Source organism: Neovison vison, chromosome 10 (genome assembly GCF_020171115.1).
Source record: "Neovison vison isolate M4711 chromosome 10, ASM_NN_V1, whole genome shotgun sequence".
Classification (NCBI taxonomy): Eukaryota; Metazoa; Chordata; class Mammalia; order Carnivora; family Mustelidae; genus Neogale; species Neogale vison.
This window is the reverse complement of record NC_058100.1, coordinates 23,580,913-23,601,219: the sequence shown is the minus strand read 5'-3', so window position 1 is coordinate 23,601,219 and position 20,307 is coordinate 23,580,913. Positions and strand designations below refer to the sequence as shown.

At 34.2% G+C, this 20,307-nt stretch overlaps 1 protein-coding gene across 9 annotated transcripts in view; it reads left to right on the top strand.

Moving 5' to 3' along the window:
* The window catches only part of KCNT2 (potassium sodium-activated channel subfamily T member 2), a 363,831-nt gene that overhangs the window by 329,330 nt on the left and 14,194 nt on the right, over positions 1-20,307 (top strand). For 7 of the 9 annotated variants that reach the window (XM_044266873.1, XM_044266869.1, XM_044266868.1 and 4 more), the window contains one exon: positions 9,714-10,014. In XM_044266873.1, the coding sequence (XP_044122808.1) occupies positions 9,714-10,014 (301 nt within the window). The remainder of the gene's footprint in view (positions 1-9,713; positions 10,015-20,307) is intronic. The other 2 variants (XM_044266871.1, XM_044266870.1) reach the window with 2 other exon arrangements.

Sequence of the window (20,307 nt, the reverse complement as noted above, 5' to 3'; positions counted from 1 at the left end):
TGTAGCATCTTAGTGAGCTGTTTTCAGGGGTGTGGACCTCAGCGTGGCCACTGCTCTTCCTCCACACAAGCAACCATGCAATAGGCCTGTATAATACACAGAATATCAGTTCTTCCCCTGAATGCTGTCTGGGATGGAGATCGATACCTGGTTGAGGCATACAACTGATGGTCACAGGGTAAGACTCATTCCCTGAACTTAGTGTCTATCATGATCCTTACTGATCTCTCTATACACCATTCAGTATGAAACACACAGATAGATCAGAGACCTAGCACATAGGGCCACTTTAACAAAAGCCCCAAACTCATACAAAGGGTCTGGGCCATTAGTAGTTTTATCTCGATTGTGTTCTTGCAGTTTTCCATTGACCTAAATCACCAGAGTATGATAATATTAAAAGAGCCCTAAAGGAGCTCCTTTGTTCCCAAAGCAGGTAACCATTCACAGAGGATGGCAGGGCTTTGCTCCAAAATTCTAAGGGCCTGAGCAGCAATTCATGTATTAGGGCCTGCCAAAGGCTCCAAACCGTATTCCCATCTGTCAGTGACATTGCACGTGCCACTGGTTTTACTAGAACACAAAGCCCAAGTGTCAGGGCAGCTAACGTAGCAGGCTGAACCTCTTACAGAGCCTTCTTTTGTCTGGATTCTGCTAAAAGTTGGCAGGGTTTTCGGTTACTCAGTAAATGGGCCAGAGTAAAACTCCTGAATGAGGAATATGTTGCCTCTGAAATCCAAAGAAGCCCACTAGATGTTGTGCTTCTTTTCTGGTTGTAGGAGGGGTTAGATGCAACAACTTATTCTTTACCTTGGAAGGGATATCTTGCCATCCCCCACACCCATGGACCCCTCAAAATGTCACTGAGGTAAGAGTCCCCTTTATTTTTGCCAGACTCTTTTCCATCCTATGACCTGCAAATGTCTTATCAGTAAGTTTTGGATCATTACTACTTCTTGCTTATGAGGTCCAATCAGCATAATGTCATCACTGTAATGGACTGATATGATATCTTGTAGGAAGGAAAGATTGTAAAGTTCTCTGCAAACGAAAGTAAAGCATAGAGCTGGAGAGTTGATATGCCAGTAGGGTAGGACCGTGAAGATGTAGTGCTGACCTCGGCAGCTGAGCACAAAATGATTCTGGTGTTCCTTATTGATGCGGTTGGATAAAGAGACATTTACCAGATCAAAAGCTGCGTACTAGGTACTAGGGAATGTGTCAGTTTGTTCAAGCAACGAAACCACATTGGGTACAGCAGCTACAAATGGAGTTAACACCTGGTTCAATTTAGGATAATCCACTGTCAGTCTCCAAGCTCCATCTGTCTTCTGCGCTGGCCAAATAGGTGAATTGAGTGGAGATGTGGTAGAAATCACTACACTTAGATATTTCAAGTCCTTGATGGTGGCACTAAATTCTGCAATCCCTGTAGGAATTCAGTGTTGCTTTTAGTTTAATATTTTCTTATATAGAAGCAGTTCTAGTGGCTTCTACTTGGCTTTTCCCAACTGAAAGGTCAATATGGTCAGGGATCCCAGGCCAGTTGGGATCAGAACTGGGAAAATATCCATAGGATGGGTTCTGGGACCTACTGAGTCTACTGTGACACAGACCTGAGGTATTGATCACATGACCTCCATAAGCTCCTACTTTAACTGGTGGACCAGAGTGATGTTTTGAGTGTCCGTGGAATTAGTCCCTTTTCAAAGCCAGTGTCTACTAGTCTCTAAAAGTTCTGATTATTTCTTTTTCTTCAGTGTACAGTTACCCTGGTGAAAGGTCATATGTCCCTTTGGGGAAGGCTGGAAAAAAGATTAATGGTATAGATTTTTGGCAGTGTACTGAATCCTTCCACAAAAGGAATAACCCTCTCTTTCACTGAAGTGTTTTGGTTCTTTAAACTTGCTAAAATCTGGGTATTATTTGAAAGGTTGTTACTCTACTTTTATGATTCAGGTTAGAGTTTTGTTCACTTGATCTAGATGTTTTATGCTTATGCAGATTAGGTAAAATTTTAGTAGTTTTCCTATCTGTTTTACCTATAGGAACACAATGACCAATTAGCTAGTGCCATAGGTCTGCACAAGTTGGAATATTCTGATTGCTGCTTTAGCTCTGCTGTCCATTATAACAACCATGTTCACTCACCTTGCTTTGGACAATTGATTGCCTCTACTTGGCCCCTGCCTCCTTGGGATTGATTGATCTACTCCCATTTCATTTAGGTTTCCCAACTGAGTGACTGCAATTACCACTCTAAGGTGTGGCCTTAGAGAGAAGAGTGATCGTTGAACTCTTCAAGGATACTGGAACTCAGTTCACAAATTTATTTCTTACAGTTGTGGTAAAAGGACCCTCTTATTGTGGATGAATAGGTCTTAAATGACAAATCTACTCTCAAATTCCAATCTCAAGGCTTCAGTCCCTGGCTTTATATTAAAATGAGTTAGGTCCTGCATGTCCAACTTGCTTGCTATGGACCACCTTTTGGTACCTGTTACAGCCAACCAACCAGATGAACGATTAGAACCCTTTCTAACTCCCCAAGGTACAACTTCCAAAAAGAAACTCTATTTCATGAGTCCATATCAATAAATTCTGTGAACTTTATGTTTCTTCCACCATTATCCTGCACGCTTAACATCCTTTCTCACACCTGTTCCCCAGATATTGGTCCATATAAATTGGAGAACTCAAGTAATTCTTTTGGAGCATAACTTCCTGAACATGTAGTGAAACATAAAATAAGTAACATATATTTCATCTCTCCATATCTACAGATTTATGAATCACTTTTTTAGGACTTCTACATAATAATACAACCAGTTAAAAATGAGGATGACACTCCCTTCTCAACTTATTAACACAGATAAATTATTTAAATTAATTATTTAAAATCTAAGGGAAGACAGCCACCATTTAGTTAGCAATAGTATTCAAGAGCCTAAAGAAGGAAGAAAAAAGTACTGTTTTTTGTGTTTAAAGCTCTAGGAAAGTCCAAAGGCAGTAGACATTGAAATCTCTGAGTGACAGTTTTGAAGGCTCAAGGGAAAAAAATTAATCACCAATGTGAGAAATAATACCAAGACAATAAATTAGCTATGTTTCAAATTCCACGAAGACCAAAGAAAGCAAAGATTTAATTAAATATGCATACACACATACGTTCACACACATGTACTCACACATACACAAAACCAGATTGCCAAGGATGTGTGAATATGCAACCTAATGTGTAAATCTAGAACAAAAATTTAAAAAGAGATTTAACTCACAAATGTAAAAGTAATTGACTAGGTCTGATTTTCTTTTAGGGGTAATAACAAAAAGCTGGGTACTGTTTATGGGGTGGGAGAAGAGGGAATGAGAAAGAGAGGAGAAAAAAAGAGAAAAGAGGGAGATATATTCTGATCAACAGTAGTAGAAAACTAGCATAAATTTGAGGATTACTTAGCATTATCTCTAAATAGAGAACTTGGAATTTCTTTTCACTTGGACGTAAAATTAAATTTGACTTTCAAACTTATGGAGTTGGGATGGCAAGTTAATGGGGGTTCTACGTACTTAGAGTAACAACTTCATAGTCACAGAATAATAGATGAAGTAGAAAGCTACCAAAGAGAATTACATAGATGAAATATCTGATTTTTAGACATGGAGAATAAAGTCAAGATTTTGAAATAATTTTTGTTATTCCACCAAGTGATTGGCTTTAAAAAGAAAAAGCTATTATTTTGAACCTAAATACTTGAGTGATTATTTGGCTTTAGAATTTATGCTAGAGTCTTACTACAGATTCTCTTAAGTTTTGTTTATTTTTATCATGAGAATTCTGAAAATTGTCACTATTTTTCAGGAAGCTCAGTTGGTTTATATGAAGTCATGAAGTATTGGTTGGATGGGATTGAAAATACAACCTACTATTTGATTCCAAATTTGGAATATTTTAGACTATAATATGTTTATTCACTAATTTTATCTATGATTCTGAAAATATGTTGAAAATACATCTAAATATGGGACATCTGGGTGACCCAGTTGGTTGAGTGTTGGACTCTTGATCTCTGCTCAGGTCATGATCTCAGGGTCCTGTTATCCAGCCTTACATGTGGTTCCATCCTGGGTGGAAAGTCTGCTTGGGATTGTCTCTCTCCCTTTCCCTCTAGCCCTCTCCCAGTCCTGTGCTCTCTCTCTTAAAATAAATAAACAACCAAACAAGCAAATAAATAAAACAGTACATCTAAATACAATGTAACTAGCTATTTTCTATCTCTACTTAGATCACAGACTAAGTAAACTTATAAACTGAGCCTTTATAGAAAGTACAGAAACATCTTTGTATGAATTATTTTTTTTTAACTCAAAAAAACTTCCATGGGACACAAAGTCACTAGCCAAAGTGCATATGGATTTAAATTTAGATAATGTCTCAAGCATTCTTATAATTTAACTTTCCTTTAATGGAAAACATTAGATAGGAGTTCTTTTATAAAATGTTAAATTAAGGGGGAAAAGAGAGAGAGAGAAGCAAACCATAAGGGACTCTTAACTATAGGGAACAAACTGAGGGTTGTTGGAGGGGAGGTGGACGGGGGATGGCCTAAATGGGTGATGGGTATTGTATTGAGCAGGGCACTAGTTGTGATGAGCACTGGGTACTGTATATAAGTGATGAATCGCTAGATTCTACACCTGAAACCAATTTTACCTTATATATTAACCAACTAGAATTAAATATATATAGAACTTGAAATAATAAATAAGTAAATAAATAAATATTAAACTAGCATATCTTTAGTGGTTTCATTTTTGTCTGTTTTCTTTAGCAACAATTCAGAATTTCTTCAGTCATAAATCAAATAGCACAGTTTAAGGCTGTTTTAAAGCCTATAAATCTATTCTTAAGGGAGCCATGAATCCAGATTACAAACACTCACTTTCAAACTACTGAGTGAATTGATTTATTTTAAAATACCACTTTATTCCACAGACTGCTCAATAACCTTATGACATGAATAACTTCAATAAAAAAAGTTGAGAGGAAGTTGAATTAGGTCATTTTGGAGTGTGTTTGTGTGTGTGTGTGTGTGTGTGTGTGTGTAGAGTGTGGAAAAGAATGTTTGATATTTATTGTGATCCTGACACTTCCTGACTTTCTGAAAACAATGAAAGTAATTAAAAGTAATTTTAGGCATAGGAAACATTTTCTCATTTATAAAGCTGCCAATTCTTATTCTTATGAAGAAATATTTTTAGCCTTTTTAAAAAAACATATTAAGTTTGATATCTATTTGGAGAATAATATAACTTTAAAAATAATAATGCCTTAAAATTATATGAAAATTATTGATTAGATTTATGAATTTTTTTTTAAGATTTTATTTATTTATTTGAGAGAGAGACAGTGAGAAAGAGCATGGGCGAGGAGAAGGTCAGAGGGAGAAGCAGACTCCCCATGGAGCTGGGAGGCTGATGCGGGACTCGATCCCGGGACTCCAGGATCACGACCTGAGCCGAAGGCAGTCGTCCAACCAACTGAGCCACCCAGGCATCCCTAGATTTATGAATTTTTTATTTCTTTATTGAACTGTATGAATATGCTCCTGAAAGCATTTCATATAAAATATGTCTTCATCCATTCAAATTGCTATAACAAATCACCATAGGCTGGGTAGCTTACAAACAACAGAAATTGATTGTTCACAGTTCTGGAGACTGGAAGTGGGAGATCAGGGTGGCAACATGGTCAGGTGAGGACCCCCTTCTGACTGCAGATTTATCATTTGTTTAACCACAGGGAAGAAGGCTCTTGGGATCTCTCTGGGGTCTTTTTTCTAAGGTCATTTATGTAAAGTTTTTTCCGGCGAGATAAACACAACACCAGTCAAAGTGGGTGCAAGGCAAGATTTATTAAAAACTCTCTCCGGTGAAATTTCAGGGCTCAGGAGAAGGGGAGCCGAGAAAGTTGCACCAGGAGGAGGTGGGCACCCTCGGACGAGGTTCCGCGACTCTGGAAAGCAGAGTGGCGGAAGTCGTGCCCAAGGCAGGGAGGAGGGGGCTTTTAAGGGGTCTTGGAGGAAGCTCAGGGGTCTTTTGGAAGTTTCCCTTATTCGGATATCTCGCCTGCTCGTCGGGATCCCATTGGTCCACAGGAGCCCAGGGCGGCGGTCTCAGATTTCTGCTTGGGCCTTTGTTCTCCTGTCCGAGCTCAGGTCCTGTGGCGGGAACTTTCGCCATCTTGGACCTTTGTTCTTTTGTCCGAGTTCAGGTCTTGTGGTGGGAACTTTTCGCCATCTTTAGTAGCCCTTCCTGCCAGCCCAACAATTTACCCCATTCATGAGGACTCCACACCTATGGCCTACTAAAACCATCACCTTTAGGGGTTAATCTTTTAACAAATTTTAAGATTTTAACATATTTTGAACATAACATTCAGATCAGACCATAACAATATGAAAATGTCTTTTTTTCATTCTCATAAGCATTAGTATTAAGGCTTGATTTTTCACATTAATAATTATATCAGTCTTCTGGTAATTAAAATACAGAAACATCAAACCAGATTCCTCTCATTATTCATAGAAATGGTAAAGAATAATTTATAGAAGCAGGGTAGGGCAATACATCTCCACTTTCAGTTATATATTGTTCTCATCTTCAAATTCATGAAACTTTAACCAAGGAATCTTTGCCCCCAAGGGTTTGTTCTAGCACCTTGATTTCTTGTGAAATATGGTCACTGATAGAGAAAACTGCATCACAAATATGAGTCATTCCCTGTCTTTTTCGTACCCATTTCTCACTTTTATATAATCCCTCATAATTGTTTCTTCTTCTTTTCTCTCTTTTACTGTCTCTTCATGCCAGATCATGAGGCATAATATTAACTAACATTTAGTAAGCATTTGCTGAGACAGGCACTACATTAATATTGCTCTTTTCAAGTATTATCTCTTAGATCTTCTGAAAAAACACTGTGGGCAAAGTAAAAATATAATTATTATTTTTCGGATAGGGAAATGGGGATAAACTTAGACAGTTTATGTAACCTGGAGCACTGAGCTAATTAAGTGGTGAGACATTGTATTTAAACCCAGATCTCTCCGATGGCTAGCACACTTGCTTTTAAACATTGTATCACTCTGACTCTAATTCAGGAAAAGGTCCTATGATCAAGGCACTTCTGTGTCTCCCAGAAAACTATTTCCATTAGATCATAGTGTGTCACATTCAAAACACAATAGAGTCAAATCAGATGATGAAATGACGGCAAGAAAGTATATTTATAAATGGACCTTTTTTAAAAAACACACAGGCATACACAATATTCCATACCCAGGAATAGAATAACGAATGTTTATTTCCATGGAAATTGATACTGTCAATAATCATTTTAACTTGAAATATTAACATTGTTATATGTGGAAATTTATACTTGGCGCATTTTTCTTTATACATTAATGTACTATAGGAATTTGTAGGGCATTTCTTGAGTTAGAAGATGGGTATTATTATTATTCTCATTTCACATAGTGATTAAGCAGTTTTGTTGTAGGAACAAAGCTAGGAAGTATTCAAAATATCATTCAAATTTGTAATCTTATACATAATCATTATGTCATATGGAAGGGTGAAAGACCTACAAATTCCAAACAAATAGAGAACAATCTATGTGTTGTCAGTTCATTTCTTAAAATTAACCCTAAAATCCTTCTAATTACTTTTTTCTGTACTTATAGTAAAATATACAAAGAAATGATACTTATTTTATTGAGTAATTGACAAAAAGACTTCTTGAATCTTATAGATTGTATGTATAAATCATGTTATTCTTTTCTTAAGCAAGCTCAAAACAATGATGAATAGGGTATTCAGTAATGTTTAACTAATACATGTAGGCTTCATTTCATCTTTTAGATGCTTACTTGATACAATTCCTGGTATACATAACTAAGAAAAAGCATTCACAAAGACAGATAGTGTTTCATCCTCTACTTGAATTATGGGACTGGCAAGGCTACTATTTCCACATATTTGTAGGAAATCAAACTATTACTCACAGAAACCAATGACTAGAAAGATCACTTCAAATAAATGTAAAATTGTGATTAACTAAACTCTGCAAGACAAATGTCTAAATATGAATGTTTTCATTTTTGCTATAGAGTACATAAAAACTGAAACTACTGAACAAAGATTGATGTTCTTTACTGATGGTAGATATTACTCAAGGGTTTATATATTTTACTTTCACAGAAGAGGGTTTTCAGTATATTATCAGATATGTGAGACTAGAGGAAGTTAAGACTTATAAAGGTACCCATTATTGTAAAACCATGCAGCTGTCTACATTTTAATACTTGCAGTTTAAATTCTATATCTCAAATATTTTCTAAAAATATTTAATAAAATGCTCTCTTACTGTGGAGACTTGAAAGTTAAACTGTTTTTAATATTGCTTATTGTTTTTAAACAGAAGTAGGGAAGAATATTTAAATTTTTCATTGAATTTAAGTGTGAGATAGTTTCATAGCTTGCCAGTAGGAATTGTATGCAAATCATTGACTGAGACTCCATAATTTATATTCACTTTTAAAGGATTTTATTGGATCTACCTCTTGACCTTAGTTAAATTGGTAATTTAAACTCTATTACTTTACAAGCCAACAAAACATGCATATTAGAGCTGAATTTCAAACTTTAGTCAATAGAAGGGAAACAGAGTTGGCAGATTCATGAATGTTGGTGTTATGCACAGTATAATTCAGGAAACTGTCCATTTGCATTTGCATGGTTTTAGTTAAGTAAGACTTCCTGCTTTGAACTATGTTGCATTTCATTTAACTTCCTGGTATGAAAAGCAACAGTTTGAAACAGGAAGGTCTTATTTTTTAAGGGCCTACAATCAAAGGAAAGCTTCTTACTTTAAAATCAGATTTAGTAGTATAGAAGTAAATTAAAATAGACTTTCTGAATTTGTTCATTCTTTTTCCTTCCTCTGGAGAATAGCCTGATTTAAGTGTTTTTGTGTGATTCTTGAATGCATTTGTGAAATTTAATATTTACATTTTTCACTTAGGATACTGAGAATGGTTCCTGAAATACGTTTTAATGTTTTAATCAAAAAAAGGTTTATGTGGTGAATAACTAATGTACGAATTAAAAAGTGCTTTTTATTTTCTTCTGGCTCAGAATAGTGAATTTTTTAAAAATCACATTTTACAAAGTTTCATCCCAATGCCATCTTTAGAAAGAGCAATAATTTAAAAACCTTTTAAAATATTAATTCCAGAAGTAAAACAATTTTCATAATCTTTATTTAAATTTCATATAAAATACATTTGTAGATTTAGAAAAGTCCATTACATTGACTTTATTTGAATTTAAATTTTTTTTGTTTATTTATGGTTCCAAACATCTCTATGCGAGCTAGTCATTTTATAGCAGGATGCATGAAAAGTTAAATCTTTTCATAAAACCGTATACTGGAGATGCAAAACTATTTTATCTGCTTTATATATAAGTTCAGTGTATTTTCAAATAATATTTTTAATAACAGCAAAGTGAATCAATGATTATGATTTTGTTTTTTCTGTGAAAACTCTCATGAGATATATAATGATATCAAGTTATTGGCAAAATTATTAGCCTATTTCCAGTTTTCAACTGTTTCTAAAATATCTAATTATCAATATCCATTTTCTTTAAAGTCTCAGATATCCATCAGCGTAGAAGAGTGGGAAGACACCAAAGACTCCAAAGATCAAAGTCATCACCGAAGCAACCACCGCAACTCAACCTCCAGTGACCAGTCAGACCATCCCTTACTACGGAGAAAGAGCATGCAGTGGGCACGAAGACTGAGCAGAAAAGGTCCAAAACACTCTGGTAAAACAGCTGAGAAAATAACCCAGCAGCGACTGAACCTCTACAGGAGGTCAGAAAGACAAGAGCTTGCTGAACTTGTGAAAAATAGAATGAAACACTTGGGTCTTTCTACAGTGGGATATGGTATGCTCTTTAAAAGTATTGTATGCTATGGACTTGTGATTCTTGCCATAGTCTTTGCATAGTTGGTTCCAATTTAGTAAGTTAAGAATCACATTTTTGTTTCACAGGCCAGTTTGAAGGAAGTACTGACACATATCTAATACAGAAAATTATAGTGATGACAGTGAAAGTAAACGCTAAAAATGTTTATTTGTCAGTTCTCTAGGCACTCTGCTAAACTTATTATGTGAATTATCTTAATTTTAATTTTCTCCAAAACTCTTCCATTTTAGAAAGAAGGAAACTTAGTCAATAACCTGCTAATTAGCTTCTTAATAGCATGTCTGATATTTAGATCCCATTCTGTCATGCTCTCTCTCTCTCTCTCTCTCTCTCACACACACACACACACACACTCACACACACACCCAAACCACATCTTTTTCTAGGAACTGGTATAAAATGAATTTGAGGTATTGGCAAGTAACTAAACATACCAGACACAAATGAACCAAAATGTTTCCATAAAATTTGTTTAGTTCCTTGTGGTCCAGAAACAAAAGTCTTCAAAAGCTTTAATTTGAAGCTCAAATAGTACTTGATTTCATATAATATAGATCTGCATCAATAATTATTAAGTTCCTGTGTTGATCTATGATTGCCATAGAGACCAAAAAGCATAGTGTGGGAATGCAAGCTGGTGCAACCACTCTGGAAAACAGCATGGAGGTTCCTCAAAATGTTGAAAATAGAACTGCCCTATGACCCAGCAATTGCACTACTGGGAATTTACCCTAAAGATACAAACATAGTGATCCAAAGGGGCACGTGCACCCGAATGTTTATAGCAGCAATGTTCACAATAGCCAAACTATGGAAAGAACCTAGATGTCCATCAACAGATGAATGGATAAAGAAGAGGTGGTATATATACACAATGGAATACTATGCAGCCATCAAAAGAAACGAAATCTTGCCATTTGCGACAACATGGATGGAACTAGAGCGTATCATGCTTAGCGAAATAAGTCAAGCGGAGAAAGACAACTATCATATGATCTCCCTGATATGAGGGAGTGGTGATGCAACATGGGGGCTTAAGTGGGTAGGAGAAGAATCCATGAAAATAAATAATGCAAGGATAATTTTTAAAATATATTGATTACTACTCTATGAATTTTATTTAAAAAAGAAATTTAGTCAACTTAGAGTAAAGCCAAATGATAAACAAAGTAGGTTTGTTTTATATATATAACTTGAGTAAACCAGAAGCTAAGATAATATAAATATCTTGCAGGTTAAGGAAAAAATGGAATGCATTCTATATTTGTCCCATCTCATCTTTATTACTAAAGTCTCAACTTGAAACAATGTATATAGGGAGAAATTTAATTATTGAATTAGAGAGTTTAAAAGAAGTTAACCTTCAAGAACTATGCTAGGTTCTTTATGTGTATTTTTCTCATTACTCTTCATAATCCTGAGTGGATAGGTGTCCCACTTTACCCTAAGAATCTGAAGCTTAGAGCTTAAAGACCTTGTTCAAGGACGTACAGTTGAAATGTGTTGGAGTCAGGATTCCATATGTAATTGAAATAATTCCTTATGACTTATTTAAATGTGATACAGACTCATCTATTACCAGTAATTTTAATATAATTACACACGGTCTTACACGAAGAGTAAATTCAAAGAAAATTAGATCTTCCTTTTAAAAACAATAACTCTTTGCTAATGTGATGACAGTATGATTGTATTTCTTATAGAACTATAGTCCTTTATTTATGTGTACTTTTGTTAGTTATTATTCAGCTACTCTTTCTTTTTTCGGAAAGTTCTAGTAAATGATTGTTCATCCAAGTTCCAGCTGTGTTTCATGAACATTGTAACTCAAGGCTGGTCCTGTAAGCAGTGTGACAGATAACAGTTTGACTCTAAGAGACACAAAAATGTATGAACTGGATACATGGGAGAATCATCAGGGAGCATATTATGTTTTTGCTAATGAAACTTCTATCAGGTACCTTGCATTTAGTTATTCTCTGTGTTGTGTGTGTGTGTGTGTTTTTTTAATTATTTATAAATTTGTTAATTTAATTCTCACACTAACTCTTACAGAAAGGAAGAATGGGTATTGCCCACCTTCTTTTTTTCTCTCTCTTTTCATCTTTCTTCCTCTCACTGTCCCATTCTAATCATCTATTCATCCCTAGGTCCATCAATCCATTCTAATTTTAGTATATGTGCTGCCGAAGCGAGCACAATCAATCCATTCTAAGGCCACGCACTAGCCATCTTTAATAATGTAAAGATTATGAAAACAGGATTGGGATCTAACACACCATGAGCTTCTGGACTTCTCCAAGTGTTCCTAACTCAAAATAATTCATCCATGCAACAGATATTATTGGCCCACACTGGGAATAGAATAATGGCCTTTTCACATAGGACCTCTGCCTTTGTGGAACTTATATTTCTAATATCAGCCAGTAGACTCACTGAATTATTTAACCTCTCTAAGCCTCTTTTTATCACTGTGAAATTGAATAATAATGTCTGTCTTATAAGTCTCTTGTGAGGGACAAATGGGATAATGAAGAATAATGTGCTGAGCCCAGAAATGGCATTCAGTCAATATCACCAATTTTCCATATACTGATTTAAGTATTACTGTATGTACATCTGTGCTTTACACATAAAAGGAGTAGGTTTTTTTTTTTTCTTTGCCTACCTCAACCAAACCAAACCAAACCAAACAAAACAAATTTTGCACCCTCAGGGCAATTTTGCCTCCACTGAGGATGCATGCTTTCAAACAATTTATTTTGCACGTTTGCTTTCCTTTCTTGAGAGAAAGGGAATGTCTTACTCATCTTTTCATCTTTGTATCCCCAACATATTACACATTTCCTGACACATAGGAACCCAGTAACTGCACTTTGAATGCGTGAACAAATGGAGTGCTTACAGGTGAGAAAACAGGGTCTCAAATATAAATGATTTCCTAGCCTACTAGACAGTCAAGTCAGTACTCTCACTTAATACTTTTGACTCTGTGTCTCTTTATGTACCCACTATACCTCATGTTCTTTGTACATATCATCAATATTTTATAGTGATTTATAGTTGAAAAATGTTTTTACATACATTTTAAAAAATGCATGATGATTGATTTAACCGTAAGTCATAATCTGCTTTTTTTCTGGGTTAGGGATGACATGCTCCAAAAGAATGAATAGATAACTTTTGACCTCTTGGATATGAGACATCAAGGAGAAGGAAAGGGAAGAGTTAAAAGATGACTTTTGAGGGTTTTTGTTTGAGGAACTAAGCGTATGGTGGTGACATTCTCTGAGCTTAGAAAAAGAAGACAAATATGTTGGGGTAAATATAATAAATTTAACTCAGTCCTAACTAGGTGATGCTGTGAAAGAAGATGAATATCTGCTGTCTGGTTCTCAAGAAAAAGAAATTAGATGTTATATAGACTTGAGACTCTACATGCTGATAAAGCATGTGGATTTTAATTAAAATCATAGGAGTAGTTGAAATAACCCCTGGTGAGGACTATAAGAGTACTTTGGAAAACATTTCAAGAATGTTAAGGGAAGAAATCTTTTTTAAAAACAAGAGACTGAAATGTCTAAACTGAAATGCCCAAAATATGATAGTATGCTATTAATTGGTTACATGTTTTATCATGACATTGATCCTTTATGCTTTCAGAAGGCCATGTGGGGCCTGGGGTGGTCAGAGGCACTCCTCAGGCTGGTTACTTCCAGCCATAAGCAGTTTTGTCTGTTACCCCACTGTGAGTACATATATCATTTCTTATGTGTACTATGATGTGAAAAAAATGTTGGAAAGTATTGGACTGAGATAATGATTGATAACATCAAAGAGTGTTATTGAGTATAGTGATAGATTATGACTGGACCTTGGCGAAAGTAGTATCAGTTAAATGGTATGTGTGCAAGCCAAATTTGAGTAGCTTGAGGAATGATGTGAGGTAAGGATTTGAATATAGTGGATTTAAATATATTAGAAACCCCAAGGTATTGGAAATTTAATGTTCTATCTCATTGCTTTACCATTTATTGCTTCTATTGTTGAAGTCATATCACAGTACAAGAGAGATGTGGGAACTCCAATTATTTTGTCCACATTGCATCAAATAGGAAGGAGGGAGATATCAGAGAAGGAAAGATCTCTTCAGTTAAAACATACTGTCAAGTAACCGTACTCACCATTTCTGCTATGTCCCATTGACAAGGAATATGTCTTATTTTTGGTGGCCCAAATCTAACGTTAAAGAAGACGAGAAGAATTTCCCTACTGAGAGACAACTATCTGTCTAGCATAGTAGATACTTTTTAAGAAGTTTCATTGTGAAGGAGAGGTGAGAATGTGAAGCTCACTGATGGGAAAGTGGAGAGGGAAGAGAAAATGTTTGATTTGAAGATCAGAGAGAAATGAGCATGTTTTTTAAGTTTGAGCCATTAATGAAGAAGTTGAAATACAAGAAAAAACCCTAGTTGGAACCTTTTGCTTAGATAATTGGAAATGAGGAAATACTTATGTTTCAAATGCAGTAAACTTGTAGGTGTTTTGACAGGAAGGTAAGTAACCTTTCATGTGATATTGCATAATATACATGATGTGGCCAATATTATTTTCTAAATCTAAAAATTCAATTCTACAACACATCTTGCCCAAAGATTTGAAAGATGGAATTTGAGGACCTCTATATTTTGTGAAAATCTCCAAATTCTGCTTGCTTCCCATTGAATTTTTGGGAGAAATTTCTTCAATATAATTTCTAAAACTTCCTCTCAAAATTCATGGCATTGTATACAAACTAGCCATGTGTTTTTGGTAAAGTCACTATCGCCCTGAAATTCATGTTCTTTAACCATCAAATAAGGATAATAAAGTCTTCCTAAAGGGGTGTGGTATAAAATAATAAAATGTATGTTAAAAAAACCAACTTTTTAATCTGTAAGCTATCTGCAAATATGAATAATTATACTTTTCTTTATGTTCATAGGTGGCACTATTCTTCAGCAATCTGTTTAGAATAGCTCTCACATTCACAAAAAATTATTCTTTCTAACTTTTGACAGATTCTTAATGATTAGTTCATAGAATGGCACACACTATTAAGTATAAAGTGGCAAGTAAGTCTTCCCAGTGTGACTGCTCCTACGGGTGTTAACCAATTTTGACATGGATTGTAAGCTTCATACTGTTACTGGAAGATGAAATGCGAAGGTAGAAAAAAAAATAAAATCCTTTTAAGTGACAAAGAAATAACTAGTAGTTATCCACTGACTTTCATTACATCTATCAGAAGGTCTTAGTTTCTTTCTAAAGTAGATTTATAAATGCCTGAAATAATGGACAAATTAAACGAGTACTGGTTTATTTTATGTTTTTGTTTTTGTTTTGGTTTTGGTTTGGTTTTAGACAATAAGGAGACTTAATTTTTTCATTCTCTTTCTTATGGAAAGAAATAAGCAAAATTAACCAAAAGGATTATTATTCCAACCCAAAGTTATGATAGATAAGGTAGTGATATTAGTAGTAGTAGCCATAGCAATAGTAGTAATAGTAGTAGTAGTAACAGTCATCAACATCTCATATTTTTATAAACCAATTCTCATTTTTATGTTTTAAAAAAATTTCCCCCAAATCTTAGTCAATAAATCAGGTACCTTGTCTAGTACAATATTATTGACAAATTTTTCTAAAACAAATTACCAAAGAGGGAAAAGGTACCATAGATAGATATTTCTTCTAGAATGTTTTGCAAGTTTTAGTACTTAGAAGGAATAATATGAATATCTGAGGTCACTGTAGCAACTTCATCAACAATTTAGTACTTCAAAAGAAATCAATATTAAATTTTTATTATTTTTGAAATGTATTGTTTACCTTTTTCCAATAAAAATAAGTATAACAATATTGATATGCAAAGTCAATATGCTCCCAGTGTAGATTCCCAGAATATAGATGATTTTGCGTTACTCTGAATTTCCAGAACTGATTCACATGAGATGGCAGTCAGAAACAGAAGGATGCATAGATGTGCTTGTTTTATGTTCATCTCATTTTGTATATAGAATATTAATAGAAAAAAACAAACTCAGTGGTTTTCTCAATAGATAAAGTAATGAAGCTTTCAAAGGGGGCATTATTTAGCTGATAATGAGTTCTGATAAATAAAACTATTTGGGCAATGAATTTTTCATATATCCCTAAATTAAGGCTATATAGTTTTGTTTCATAGATTTGTAACATGTCCTTCCCAGAACATTGATTTTTCAATGATATCAATATTTTTACATAATTTAATACCACAGTCAATTGCACTTAAATATACATATATTTTATCATTATGACTAGAAGTTCAAATGTGTTTTAGCATGTGTGTAAGAAAATGTGGCCAGTTTGAATAAAATGAAATATTTTTTACCATTGAGAAAAAAAGTTTATTGGTTGAATGAACTTCTTACTCAATATTTTTTGAGAGAGCAGAGAATGGCTTCCTAATTGCATTAAAATAACAAAAAGAAATTTCCAGTTATGATGACTATTTATCTTTTCAATTTAAATAACTAAAAAAATATAGATCAATAGTGTGCAGACAGACTCTGGGCAAAAGAAAGCATATAACTTTATTACTTGAGGAAAAAGAATCAAATGAATTAAGACTTATACAGGCTAGAAGGCAGGGAGGTGGACCCAAAATAAAATATTATACATACATGTATATGAGCTTTCCCAGTAGAAAAATCTATTAAAGAAACAGGTCCAGAAAAATGTGAAGATTAAAGTCATTATTACAGTATGGTTTATATGTTCAAGATACTGAGGAACATGGAAGGATGATAAGGAGAGAAACTAAAGATATAAAAGAGACCATACTGAACTTTGTAGAGGTCAGAATTTATGATGCAGTATTCAAAATGAAATGTATACTGGATGACATCAACATCAGGATAACTACTGCAGAAGAAAATATCAGTGAGCATAAAGCCATAGCAATAGACTATCCAAAATGCAGAAGACAGAGAGGGTAAAAAAACACTTGAAAAGATAGTGTTACTTACTGATGGGACAGTATAAAGTAGTCATGTAATTGGTGTCCCAAAAGGAAAGAAGTGAATGGATATTTGAAGAAATAATGACCATAATTTTTCTAAATTTGATGGGAACTCTACTCAAGATCTTAGAAGCCCAGTGAAACTCAAGCCATGTAACGAATGAAATAATGACAAGACATAGTATACAAAATTGCTGAAAGACTTCAAAAGGAGCCAGAGGAAAAAAGTCACTTTATGAATGAAAAACAAATACACTTGACTCTTAACACAAATTGAACTGTGCAGGTCCACTTATATGTGGATTGTTTTCAATAAATACACATACAGTAATCTAAATGTATTTTCTCATGATTTTCTTTAAAACATTTTTTCTCTAGCTTACTTTATTGTAAGAGAACAGTATAATACATATACAAATATATGTTAAGTGACTATTTATTTGTAAGGCCCTTAGTCAATAGTAGGCTATCAGTAGTCAAGTTTGGGGGAATCATCTGTTACAAGCAGATTTTCTACTGCACAGGAAGTTGGCAGCACTAATTCTGCATTGTTTGAGGAGTAGCTGTACAGGGATGACAGCAGACTTTTTGACAGAAACTTTGCAAACCAAAACACGATAAAGGAACATCTTTGGAGTACTGAAAAAAATAGTTTACCTAAAACTTTATACACAATAAAAAAAATATATATATATATTTTTTTTTAAGATTTTTTATTTATTTGTCATAGAGAGAGAAGCGAGAGCAAGCACGGGCAGACAGAGTGGCAGGCAGAGGCAGAGGGAGAAGCAGGCTCCCCGCCAAGCAAGGAGCCGGATGTGGGACTCGATCCCAGGACACCAGGATGATGACCCAAGCCGAAGGCAGCCGCTCAACCAACTGAACCACCCAGGCGTCCCAATAAAAATATATTTTTAAAATAAAAGCAAATAAAGACTGTTTTAGACAAACAAAAGGTGCGAGAAGTTGTCAACAACAGATCTGCACTATGAAAAAAAAAATATATAGGAAGTTCTTAAGACAGAAGAAATGTCATGCCCCGCAGAAATTTAGATCGAAAAAGAAATGGTTGGGGCAACTGGCTGGCTCAGTGAGAAGAACATGTGACTCTTGATCTTGGCGTCCTGGGTTCCGGTGCTATGTTGGATGTTAGAGAATATTAAAAAACAAAACAAAACAAAACAAAAACCTTTTAAAAAAGATAAAAAGAAATGTAAATATTGAGAAAATATCAAATTTATGTTTTTAATTTATGCATTTTATTTAAAGATAATTTTTTTGCTAAAAATAATTAATTAATTACAATTAATTAATTATTTTGCTAAAAATAATTTTTTGCTAAAGATAATTAATTTGCTTATAACAAACCTTTTAAGATTTATAGAATTTATAGAATATATAGAAGAAAAATGTATGACAATAATAACTCAAATAATAGGAATGGAGTAATCAAGATCTAATGTAGCAAGCTTGTTACACTACACATGAAGTGGCAGTTATTTAAGTGTAGCCACTGAGAAGTTCAAGCTGTATATTGTAAACCGTAGAGCAGGGATAACAAAGTATAGCACATGTGTTTTTGCTTTAAAAAAAAAAAAAAGCAGCCATCCTTGCTTGTTTGTTCTATCTATGGCCACTTTCACTTTACAGTGTAAAAATAAATTTAATAAATGCAACAGATCATATGGCCCATAAGCCTGAAATATTTACTACCTGACCCTTTTACTACCTGACCCTTTACAGGAAAACATTTGCCAAATAATGACCAAGAGAAACTACAAAATAATTAAATCAAAGTGATACATTTAATAACCAATGATGCAAATAAATAAGAATAATTATAAAAAGAAATTTTTTAAATCTCAATTAATCTAACAAGTAGAGAGGGTAGAAGAGAGGAACAAAAAACCATATGGGACAAATAAAACAACTAGCAAGAAGGTAGATTTAAACACAACTATACTGATATTTGCATTAAATTTAAAGGGATTAAGCATTTCAATGAAAAGAAGTCATCATAATTAAATTAAAAGAGGCAAGACTCAACTCTGTATTGTCTATAAACCCAACAAAAATTTAAAGAAACAAAAAGGTTAATAGTAAAAGCATAAAAATACATAATATCTTCAATTTTGAATTCTCTATCACATTAGAAAATTGCAATTTAGTTTGTTTTTTTAATATTTATAAAAGGTAATAGATTTTAAAAGGTTAGGAAATATTTAATACTATATTTTAAAAGGGAAATTGGGCCTAAAAGAGCTAGTTTTGTGTATGAAGCTAGTTTGGAGTAATTCTTGGCAGAGTTGAAATTGAACAGTTTCTGAAGCTTGACTTTATATCATGCTACTTGTTTCACTAATTTTTTTATTAACATATAATGTGTTATTTGCTTCAGGGATACAGGTCTGTGTATCATCAGTATTACACAATTCAGAGCACTCACCATTTGTTCCATTAATTTTAAACAATTCTAGATTGTTCTAATTATAATCTTGATTTCTAAATGGTTTATATGAAGTGAGGTTAAGAGAGTCCTGATTTTTATCTTGTGTATCATAAAATAGTTCTAAATTACTAGAAGGTAATAAGAATTATTTTAAATAGAGGTCATTAAATAGAATGATTCTTTTACCCTTACTTCTAACCACTTCCCCCAACCCCCCAAATAGACTGGTAAGTTCTATAAATTTACAAAATAGCTGTACTCATAAGCATAGCTTGGTACTAAACTGAAACATGAGCTAATTAGGTCAGCACTATAAAACTAGCTAGTTTTTTTTTTTTTTTAAGATTTTATTTATTTATTTGACAGACAGAGATCACAAGTAGGCAGAGCCACAGGCAGAGAAGAGGCAGAGAGGAGGAAGCAGGCCCCCTGCCGAGCAGAGAGCAGATGCATCATGACCCCAGCTGAAGGCAGAAGATTAACCCACTGAGCCACCCAGGCGCCCCAAAACTAGCTAGTTTTATAGCTGGATAACATGTAACATGGTTAGAAGTTCAGAAGAGGGATAATTAAATCATGGGTGGGCTTTGCTATTACTGATTATTTGGATTATTGGACTACGTAGAAGTAAGCACTGTGCAACTGGGAGTATTTATTTTCCTCAATAAGGTATTTCTTGCAGTGACTGAAGAAAAATATACCATCAGTCTAGTACAACATCAATTTCTTCATCATTATTTGCTTTTCTCATCAGCATATA